The sequence below is a fragment of the Mizuhopecten yessoensis genome, unplaced genomic scaffold (genome assembly GCF_002113885.1).
Source record: "Mizuhopecten yessoensis strain PY_sf001 unplaced genomic scaffold, ASM211388v2 scaffold11063, whole genome shotgun sequence".
In the NCBI taxonomy this organism is placed as follows: Eukaryota; Metazoa; Mollusca; class Bivalvia; order Pectinida; family Pectinidae; genus Mizuhopecten; species Mizuhopecten yessoensis.
The window spans coordinates 303,301-315,834 of NW_018408860.1; the positions used below are offsets into that span (position 1 = coordinate 303,301).

The following is a 12,534-nucleotide window of genomic DNA, read 5'->3' on the forward strand; positions in this document are numbered from 1 at the left end:
ACCGCTACCGCTACCAGAACCACTACCACTAACAGAACCGCTACCGCTTCCAGAACCACTTCTACTACCAGAACCATTACCACTACCAGAACCACTACCGCTACCAGAACCACTACCGCTTCCAGAACCATTATCGCTTTCAGAACCACTCCCACTACCAGAACCACTACCGCTACCAGAACCACTACCACTACCAGAAACGCTAACGCTACGAGAACCGCTACCGCTACCAGAACCGTTACCACTACCAGAACCACTACCGCTCCCAGATCCGCTACCGCTAATAGAGCCACTACCACTACCAGAACCGCTACCACTACCGCTACCAGAACCACTAACACTACCAGAACCGCTTCCGCTACCAGTACCACTACTACTACCAGAATCGCTACCGCTACCAGAACCACTACCGCTTCCAGAACCACTACCGCTACCAGAACCACTTCCACTACCAGAACCACTACCGCTACCAGAACCACTACCGCCTCCAGAACCACTTCCACTGCCTGAACCACTTCCGCTACCAGAACCACTACCAGAACCGCTACCGCTACCAGAACCACTACCACTAACAGAACCGCTACCAGAATCACTACCGCTTCCAGAACCACTTCCATTACCTGAACCACTACCGCTACCAGAACCACTACCACTAACAGAACCACTACCGCTACCAGAACCACTACCGCTACCAGAACCAATACCGCTACCAGAACCACTACCGACTCCAGAACCGCTACCACTACCAGAACCACTACCATTACCAGAACCACTACCGCTCCCAGAACCACTAACGCTACCAGAACCACTACCACTACCAGAACCACCACCACCACCACCAGAACCGCTACTACTACCAGAACCATTACCGCTTCCAGAACCACTACCGCTTCCAGAACCACCCCCACTATCAGAACCACTACCGCTTCCAGAACCACTTCCACTACCAGAACCACTACCGCTACCAAAACCACTTCCGCTACCAGAACCACTTCCACTACCAAAACCACTTCCGCTACCTGAATCACTACCGCTTCCAGAACCACTACCGCTTCCAGAACCACTACCGCTACCAGAACCACTACCGCTACCAAAACCACTACCGCTCCCAGATCCGCTACCGCTACTAGAACCACTACCACTACCAGAACCACTACCACTACTAGAACCACTCCCACTACCAGAACCGCTTCCGCTTCCAGAACCACTACCACTATCAGAACCGCTACCGCTACCAGAACCACTACCGCTTCCAGAACTACTACCGCTACCAGAACCACTTCCACTACCAGAACCACTACCGCTACCAGAACCACTACCACTACCAGAACCACTACTGCCTCCAGAACCACTTCCATTACCAGAACCACTACCGCTACCAGAACCACTTCCGCTACCAGAACCACCTCCGCTACCAGAACCACTACCGCTACCAGAATCACTACCGTTTCCAGAACCACTACCGCTTCCAGAACCACTACCGCTACCAGAACCACTACCGCTACCAGAACCACTACCACTTCCAGAACCACTACCGCTACCAGAACCACTACCGCTACTAGAACCACTACCGCTTCCAGAACCACTACCGCTTCCAGAACCACTCCCACTATCAGAACCACTACCGCTCCTAGATCCGTTACCGCTATTAAAACCACTACCACTACCAGAACCACTACCACTACCAGAACCGCTTCCGCTTATAGAACCACTACCGCTACCAGAACCACTACCGCCTCCAGAACCATTTCCACTACCAGAACCACTACCGCTACCAGAACCACTTCCGCTACCAGAACCACTACCAGAACCGCTACCAGAACCACTACCACTAACGGAACCGCTACCAGAACCACTACCACTTCCAGAACTACTTCCATTACCTGAACCACTACCGCTACCAGAACCACTATCACTACCAGAACCACTACCGCTACCAGAACCACTACCGCTACCAGAACCCCTTCCACTACCAGAACCGCTACCACTACCAGAACCACTACTGGTACCAGAACCATTACCACTACCAGAACCACTACTACTACCAGAATCATTACCGCTTCCAGAACGACTACCGCTTCCAGAACTACTCCCACTATCAGAATCACTACCGCTCCCAATTCCGCTACCGCTACTAGAAACACTACCACTACCAGAACCACTACCACTACCAGAACCACTTCCGCTACCAGAACCACTACCAGAACCGCTACCGCTACCAGAACCACTACCACTAACAGAACCGCTACCGCTACCAGAAACACTACCACTACCAGAACCACTACCACTACCAGAACCACTTCCGCTTCCAGAACCACTACCACTATCAGAACCGCTACCGCTACCAGAACCACTACCGCTTCCAGAAACACTACCGGTAACAGAACCACTTCCACTACCGGAACCACTTCCACTACCAGAACCACTACCGCTACCAGAACCACTTCCGCTACCAGAACCACTTCCGCTACCAGAACCACTTCCACTACCAGAACCACTACCGCTACCAGAACCACGTCCGCTACCAGAACCACTACCAGAACCGCTACCAGAACCCCTACCACTACCAGAACCACTACCGCTACCAAAACCACTACCGCTCCCAGATCCGCTACCGCTACTAGAACCACTACCACTACCAGAACCGCTACCGCTACCAGAACCGCTACCGCTACCAGAACCGCTACCGCTACCAGAAACACTACCACTATCAGAACCGCTCCCGCTACCAGAACCACTACCACTACCAGACCCACTACCACTACCAGAACCGATTCCGCTTATAGAACCACTACCGCTACCAGAACCAATACCGCTTCCAAGACCACTACCGCTACCAGAAACACTACCACTACCAGAACCACTACCAGAACCACTACCACTACCAGAACCACCACCTCCACCAGAACCGCTACTACTACCAGAACCATTGCCGCTTCCAGAACCACTACCGCTTCCAGAACTACTCCCACTTTCAGAATCACTACCGCTCCCAGATCCGCTACCACTACTAGAACCAATACCACTACCGCTACCAGAACCACTACTACTACCAGATCCGCTACCACTACTAGAACCAATACCACTTCCGCTACCAGAACCACTACCGCTACCAGAATCACTACAACCCCTACCACTACCAGAACCGCTACCGCTGCCAGAACCGCTACCGCTACCAGAACCACGTCCGCTACCAGAACCACTACCAGAACCGCTACCGCTACCAGAAACACTACCACTACCAGAACCACTACCGCCACCAGAACCACTACCACTACCAGAACTACTACCGCTACCAGAACCACTACCACTCCCAGAACCACCACCACCACCAGAACCGCTACTACTACCAGAACCATTGCCGCTTCCAGAACCACTACCGCTTCCAGAACCACTACCGCTTCCAGAACTACTCCCACTTTCAGAATCACTACCGCTCCCAGATCCGCTACCGCTACTAGAACCACTACCACTACCAGAACCGCTACCGCTACCAGAACCCCTACCACTACCAGAACCGCTACCGCTACCAGAAACACTACCACTATCAGAACCGCTCCCGCTACCAGAACCACTACTACTACCAGATCCGCTACCACTACTAGAACCAATACCGCTACCGCTACCAGAACCACTACCACTCCCAGAACCACCACCACCACCAGAACCGCTACTCCTCCCAGAACCATTACCGCTTCCAGAACCACTACCGCTTCCAGAACTACTCCCCCTTTCAGAATCACTACCGCTCCCAGATCCGCTACCGCTACTAGAACCACTGCCACTACCAGAACCACTACCACTACCAGAACCGCTACCGCTACCAGAAACACTACCACTATCAGAACCGCTCCCGCTACCAGAACCACTACCACTACCAGACCCACTACCGCTACCAGAACCACTTCCGCTACCTGAACCACTTCCACTACCAGAACCACTACCGCTCCAAGAACCACTACCACTACCAGAACCCCCCCCACCACCAGAACCGCTACTACTACCAGAACCATTACCGCTTCCAGAACCACTTCCATTCCCTAAACCACTACCGCTACCAGAACCACTTCCACTACCAGAACCACTACCTCTACCAGAACCACTACCACTACCAGAACTACTACCGCTACCAGAACCACTACCGCCTCCAGAACCACTTCCCCTACCAGAACCACTACCGCTCCCAGAACCACTACCACTACCAGAACTACTACCGCTACCAGAACCACTACCGCCTCCAGAACCACTTCCCCTACCAGAACCACTACCGCTCCCAGACCCGCTTCCACTACCAGAACCACTACCGCTACCAGAACCACTACCACTACCAGAACTACTACCGCTACCAGAACCACTACCGCTACCAGAACCGCTTCCACTACCAGAACCACTACCGCTACCAGAACCGCTTCCACTACCAGAACCACTACCACTACCAGAACCACCACCACTTCCAGAACCAATACTACTACCAGAACCACTTCCGCTTACAGAACCACTTCCACTACCAGAACCACTACCGCTACCAGAACCACTACTGCTTCCAGAACCATTACCGCTTCCAGAACCACTCACACTACCAGAACCACTACCGCTACCAGAACCACTACCACTACCAGAACCACTACCACTACCAGAACCGCTACCGCTACCAGAACCACTACCGCTACCAGAACCGCTACCGCTACCAGAACCACTACCGCTTCCAAGACCACTACCGCTACCAGAAACACTACCACTATCAGAACCGCTCCCGCTACCAGAACCACTACTACTACCAGATCCGCTACCACTACTAGAACCAATACCACTACCGCTACCAGAACCACTACTACTACCAGATCCGCTACCACTACTAGAACCAATACCACTTCCGCTACCAGAACCGCTACCGCTACCAGAACCACTTACGCTACCAGAACCACTACCAGAACCGCTACCGCTACCAGAACCACTACCATTAACAGAACCGCTACCAGAACCATTACCGCTTCCAGAACCACTTCCATTACCTAAACCACTACCGCTACCAGAACCACTACCACTACCAGAACTACTACCGCTACCAGAACCACTACCGCTACCAGAACCGCTTCCACTACCAGAACCACTACCGCTACCAGAACCGCTTCCACTACCAGAACCACTACCACTACCAGAACCACCACCACTTCCAGAACCAATACTACTACCAGAACCACTTCCGCTTACAGAACCACTTCCACTACCAGAACCACTACCGCTACCAGAACCACTACTGCTTCCAGAACCATTACCGCTTCCAGAACCACTCACACTACCAGAACCACTACCGCTACCAGAACCACTACCACTACCAGAACCACTACCACTACCAGAACCGCTACCGCTACCAGAACCACTACCGCTACCAGAACCGCTACCGCTACCAGAACCACTACCGCTTCCAAGACCACTACCGCTACCAGAAACACTACCACTATCAGAACCGCTCCCGCTACCAGAACCACTACTACTACCAGATCCGCTACCACTACTAGAACCAATACCACTACCGCTACCAGAACCACTACTACTACCAGATCCGCTACCACTACTAGAACCAATACCACTTCCGCTACCAGAACCGCTACCGCTACCAGAACCACTTACGCTACCAGAACCACTACCAGAACCGCTACCGCTACCAGAACCACTACCATTAACAGAACCGCTACCAGAACCATTACCGCTTCCAGAACCACTTCCATTACCTAAACCACTACCGCTACCAGAACCACTACCACTACCAGAACTACTACCGCTACCAGAACCACTACCGCTACCAGAACCGCTTCCACTACCAGAACCACTACCGCTACCAGAACCGCTTCCACTACCAGAACCACTACCACTACCAGAACCACCACCACTTCCAGAACCAATACTACTACCAGAACCACTTCCGCTTACAGAACCACTTCCACTACCAGAACCACTACCGCTACCAGAACCACTACTGCTTCCAGAACCATTACCGCTTCCAGAACCACTCACACTACCAGAACCACTACCGCTACCAGAACCACTACCACTACCAGAACCACTACCACTACCAGAACCGCTACCGCTACCAGAACCACTACCGCTACCAGAACCGCTACCGCTACCAGAACCACTACCGCTTCCAAGACCACTACCGCTACCAGAAACACTACCACTATCAGAACCGCTCCCGCTACCAGAACCACTACTACTACCAGATCCGCTACCACTACTAGAACCAATACCACTACCGCTACCAGAACCACTACTACTACCAGATCCGCTACCACTACTAGAACCAATACCACTTCCGCTACCAGAACCGCTACCGCTACCAGAACCACTTACGCTACCAGAACCACTACCAGAACCGCTACCGCTACCAGAACCACTACCATTAACAGAACCGCTACCAGAACCATTACCGCTTCCAGAACCACTTCCATTACCTAAACCACTACCGCTACCAGAACCACTACCACTACCAGAACTACTACCGCTACCAGAACCACTACCGCTACCAGAACCGCTTCCACTACCAGAACCACTACCGCTACCAGAACCGCTTCCACTACCAGAACCACTACCACTACCAGAACCACCACCACTTCCAGAACCAATACTACTACCAGAACCACTTCCGCTTACAGAACCACTTCCACTACCAGAACCACTACCGCTACCAGAACCACTACTGCTTCCAGAACCATTACCGCTTCCAGAACCACTCACACTACCAGAACCACTACCGCTACCAGAACCACTACCACTACCAGAACCACTACCACTACCAGAACCGCTACCGCTACCAGAACCACTACCGCTACCAGAACCGCTACCGCTACCAGAACCACTACCGCTTCCAAGACCACTACCGCTACCAGAAACACTACCACTATCAGAACCGCTCCCGCTACCAGAACCACTACTACTACCAGATCCGCTACCACTACTAGAACCAATACCACTACCGCTACCAGAACCACTACTACTACCAGATCCGCTACCACTACTAGAACCAATACCACTTCCGCTACCAGAACCGCTACCGCTACCAGAACCACTTACGCTACCAGAACCACTACCAGAACCGCTACCGCTACCAGAACCACTACCATTAACAGAACCGCTACCAGAACCATTACCGCTTCCAGAACCACTTCCATTACCTAAACCACTACCGCTACCAGAACCACTACCACTACCAGAACTACTACCGCTACCAGAACCACTACCGCTACCAGAGCCGCTTCCACTACCAGAACCACTACCGCTACCAGAACCACTACCGCTACCAGAACCGCTTCCGCTACCAGAACCACTACCGCTACCAGAACCGCTACCACTACCAGAACCACTACCACTACCAGAACCACTACCGCTACCAGAACCACTACCACTATCAGAACCGCTCCCGCTACCAGAACCACTACCACTACCGGATCCGCTACCACTACTAGAACCACTACCACTACCGCTACCAGAACCGCTACCGCTACCAGAACCACTACCACTACCAGAACCGCTACCGCTACCAGAACCACTTCCGCTACCAGAACCGCTACCGCTACCAGAACCACTTACGCTACCAGAACCACTACCAGAACCGCTACCGCTACCAGAACCGCTACCACTACCAGAAGCACTACCACTACCAGAGCCACTACCGCTACCAGAACCACTGCTTTTTCCAGATCCAGTCTCGCGGATTATGCGGGATCTTGCATTGTTGTTGATATTTTTTGCCGCTGAAGGTATCTCTTCCGAATCAGTTTGAACATCTACGGCATCATTGATGTCTTCTGGATGTTTTATTTGTAGAGTTGATCCAGCAAACCCAATGAAAAGAAGGATTGTTGGTAGTATAACCTGAAATTTAAACATTTTTACAGCTTTAGGACAATATGTAACATAGAAAATGTATCATAACTGTAAACAACATGCCTTCTTGTCACAACTATCTGAAACGATCATCCAGTTTGACACGAGACTATATCAGCGATAAGAATACTGCAGGTTCAGCAATTGCTCTCAAGTACAAGTAGGATATCGGTTCAGAAATGATTCACAAGCACAGGTAAGAGGTTAGTTCAGAGATACCTCACGAGTACAGGTAAGAGGTTATATTAGTTTATAGATATTTTAGGAACACATGTAAGAGATCAGTTCAGAGATAACTCACGAGTACAGGCAAGAGGTCAGTTCAGAGATAACTTACAAATACAGGTACGAAGTCAGTTCAGAGATACCTCAAGAATAAAGGTAAGAGGTCAGTTCAGAGATAACTCACAAGTATAGGTAAGAGGACAGTTTAGAGATAACTCTCGAATACAGGTTAGAGGTCAGTTAATAGATGTTTCTTGAGTACAGGTAATAAGTCAGTTCAGAGATAACTCACGAGTACAGATAAGAGGACAGTTCAGAGATACCTCACGAGTACAGGTAAGAGGTCAGTTCAGGGATAACTCACGAGTACAGGTAAAAGGTCTGTTCAGAGATAACTCACGAGTACAGGTAAGAGGTCAGTTCAGAGATAACTCACGAGTACATGTAAGAGGCTAATTCAGAGATAACTCACGAGTACACGTAAGAGGTCAGTTCAGAGATAACTCACGAGTACAGGTAAGAGGTCAGTTCAGAGATAACTCACGAGTACATGTAAGAGGTCATTTTAGAGATAACTCATGAGTACAGGTAAGAGGTCAGTTCAGAGATAACTCACGAGTACAGGTAAGAGGTCAGTTTAAGGATAACTCATGAGTACAGATAATGATTCAGTTCAGCGATAATTCACGAGTACAGGTAAAAGGTCAGTTCAGAGATAACTCACGAGTACAGATAAGAGGTCAGTTCAGAGATAATTCACGAGTACAGGTAAGAGGTCAGTTCAGAGATAACTCACGAGTACAGGTAAGAGGTCAGTTCAGAGATAACTAACGAGTACATGTAAGAGGTCAGTTCAGAGATAACTCACGAGTACAGATAAGAGGTCAGTTAAGATTTAATTTACAAGTACATGTAAGAGGTCAGTTTATAGATAATTCACGAGTACATGCAGTTCACCCAATGTATTAAAGGACTTCAGGACAAAGGTGCGATTTCAAATCGACAAGTTTTTACGACGAATAGGTAAGATACAAGTTGTACGTTCAAAGGATGGCTATTTTTTTTAGACTTATAAAAAAAATTGTGAGTACGTGTAACACCCCACGGGAAGCTGTTACGTTTACAACAGTTTATAAAGGGAATACACACTGTTTTGTGTATTTCCCTTTTTTCCAGTTGGAGACAATTTCATGGGGCGGGGGTATTTTTTATATTATTATTCTATTGTTTCAATTTATTAACAATAACTAGCATTATAGATGTTGGTCAACCCCAAACAGATTTTTTTTTGTCTTGAATTTTCCCTTTCTTGATAGTAGCATCTCTGATTCAGCATATATGGCATTGATATGTTGTATTTAATTCGCTATTCCAAAGCTTTTTCTGATCATCATTGTTTTCTTGATAGATGTCGACAAGCCTACAACACCTGGTTTTAAAAGATGCTGGTTTGATGAAGACTTTTGTCGACATTATTTTCTCATTGCTATTTGTTTGTGCGATTGCAAGATAAGTTCCCCATGGGAACCTGTTATTATTTGGATTTTACTTTTAATTACATTGCTGATATCGTCGATTAGGCAGAACACGCTTTCCCTCCTGGAACATCTGATCTTTTCACCTAGTACTTTTTCAACCTTTTAATTGTGAATGTTTTTCCTTCGTGTTATTGATATTTAGTACAATGATAGTTTTTGTTAAAGCTTCCATATTTTTTTGTTTTTGTTTATGGTTCTACATTTTGTAATAACGTTTTGCTGAGTTAATGCTAAACTTCATATGATACATATATAAGCTTTCGGTCCATATACTGTCTTGGTATATGTAAAGTCGTATCATGTCTGTTGTATTGAGTCTGTGTATCATTATATAAAGTTTAACTGTGTCATTGTTAATGTATATCTAATTACACGCGGTCGGCAAAACCCTATATATCGTATAGATATTTCTATATCTTTACTGTGCATTTCTTTATCTAGTCACAGAGTGTCCTTGTATCTCTATATCTGTTGGAATTACTTCTCTGCCCCTTATACTCATACTGTGTATATGTACCTCTTTATTTACTCACACTGTGTCTGTAGTATCTAGTACCACTGTGTCTATGTATCTCTATATCTAGTCATACAGTGTCTATGTATCTCTATATCTAGTCATACAGTGTCTATGTATCTCTATATCTAGTCACGCTGTGTCTGTGTATCTTTTCATCTAGTCACGCTGTGTCTGTGCATCTTTTTATCTAGTCACAATGTGTGTATGTATCTCTTTATCTAGTCACACTGTGTGTATGTATCTCTTTATCTAGTCACACTGTGTCTGTGTATCTCTTTATCTAGTCATACTGTGTCTGTGCATCTGTTTATCTAGTCACACTGTGTCTGTGTATCTGTTTATCCTGTCACGCTGTGTCTGTGTATATCTTTATCTAGTCACACTGTGTCTGTGTATCTTTTTATATAATCACACTGTGTCTGTGTATATTTGTATCTAGTCACACTGTGTGTATGTATCTCTATATCTAGTAACGCTGTGTCTGTGTATCTTTTCATCTAGTCACGCTGTGTCTGTGCATCTTTTTATCTAGTCACAATGTGTGTATGTATCTCTTTATCTAGTCACACTGTGTGTATGTATCTCTTTAACTAGTCACACTTTGTCTATGTATCTCTTTATCTAATCACACTGTGTGTGTATATCTTTATCTAGTCACACAGTGTCTGTGTATCTTTTTATCTAGTCACACTGTGTCTTTGTATATTTTAATCTAGTCACAATGTGTGTGTGTATATCTATATCTAGTCACACTGTGTCTGTGTATCTTTTTATATAATCACACTGTGTCTGTGTATATTTGTATCTAGTCACACTGTGTGTATGTATCTCTTTATCTATTCACACTGTGTGTATGTATCTCTTTAACTTGTCACACTTTGTCTATGTATCTCTTTATCTAGTCACACTGTGTGTATGTATCTCTTTATCTATTCACACTGTGTGTATGTATCTCTTTAACTAGTCAGACTTTGTCTATGTATCTCTTTATCTAGTCAAACTGTGTGAATGTATCTCTTTATCTAGTCACACTGTGTGTATGTATCTCTTTAACTAGTCACACTTTGTCTATGTATCTCTTTATCTAGTCACATTATGTATATGTATCTCTTTATCTAGTCACACTGTGTCTATGTATCTCTTTAACTAGTCACACTTTGTCTGTGCATCTGTTTATCTAGTCACACTGTGTCTATGTGTCTGTTTATCACCGTGTCTTTGTATCTGTTTATCTACTCACACTTTATCCCCGTATTTCTTCATCTTGTCACACAGTGTTCATGTATAAAATACAGTTTGTTATGCTTTTTTGTTGTAATCAGGCCTCTATTGTAGTACAGTTTATTTTTATAGGCGAATATTGTGTTTTGACACAAAAAAATGTCATGTTATGTGTTTTCATATTTACATTATTTGCTGAGAACGATGAGTGTATTTGGATTATTTCATAATTGAGCTGATTTCTACAAGAAAAAAAGAGCCTCTATGTAACGAGATAGAATCAGACAAATATGACAATGGAATCATGTACGAACAAGTATTGGCAATGCAAATATGTGTCGATTCACTTACGGTAGAATAGTTAGCCTAAAATAATTATACCAAAAACATTTACAAATCCATCAGGATTCAAATAGCAAACAAAATGAATGAGATTTGTAACCATAAATTTAGGAGTAAGTTTCCCGTTCGTTTTCCGTGTGAGCGTACAATGTACAGTGAGAGTACCCAAATTTGAACGGTACCCGATCGAAATGGATCGCTTTAAATATGTATGATACAGCATTATTCATTTTGTAATAAAAGGAAATAGAGTATGCATTCCTAATCAAGATTTTATTAGTTTTTAGCATTTTGAGCGAGTTTCATCTGCCTACCTCTTCAACATTGTTCATAAACTAAATTGAAATGGAAAAAAAAAAGATACAGTACGGGAAAACATTTAATTATGAGATTTCTTATGTGCAAAGGGCCATAACTCTAGATAATATCCCGGGAAACGGTATGGTATGACAACATAAATATCCTATCATACTTCTAAACATTGAAAACTATATGTTCAAATAAACACTTTAGGCAATAAATGACTAAAGTTTGTCAGAGATTTTCAAATCTTTTTTGAAATGAAGAAAATTATTTTAAATGCTGTCAGTTATTTTCATAATCTGACTTACGTGATGAAGTGTTCCATTTTGGGTACTCGACCAGCTTAAAATTCCAAGTGAATCGGACTCGCTTAAATGAGCTCTATAAATAGACGTACGCTCTGTTGGTACCCAAGAAAATCATAAAATGAAGGCTAAAGGCATGTATTGTTTCATTAGATTAAAACAATTGTCTTCAGAAATGTTATAGGAAATATTAATATTT

General features: G+C 45.9%; 1 protein-coding gene across 1 annotated transcript; it reads left to right on the top strand.

Annotated features, from left to right (window-relative positions):
- Positions 1 to 3,189: 3,189 nt before the first annotated feature.
- LOC110465218 (putative uncharacterized protein DDB_G0275629) lies at positions 3,190 to 7,512 on the top strand (the record flags this gene model as incomplete). The annotated part of the gene is made up of 2 exons (XM_021520887.1): positions 3,190 to 3,242; positions 7,428 to 7,512. Coding segments are annotated over 2 exons (138 nt in total), but the record flags the coding sequence as incomplete, so codon positions are not given.
- Positions 7,513 to 12,534: the final 5,022 nt, after the last annotated feature.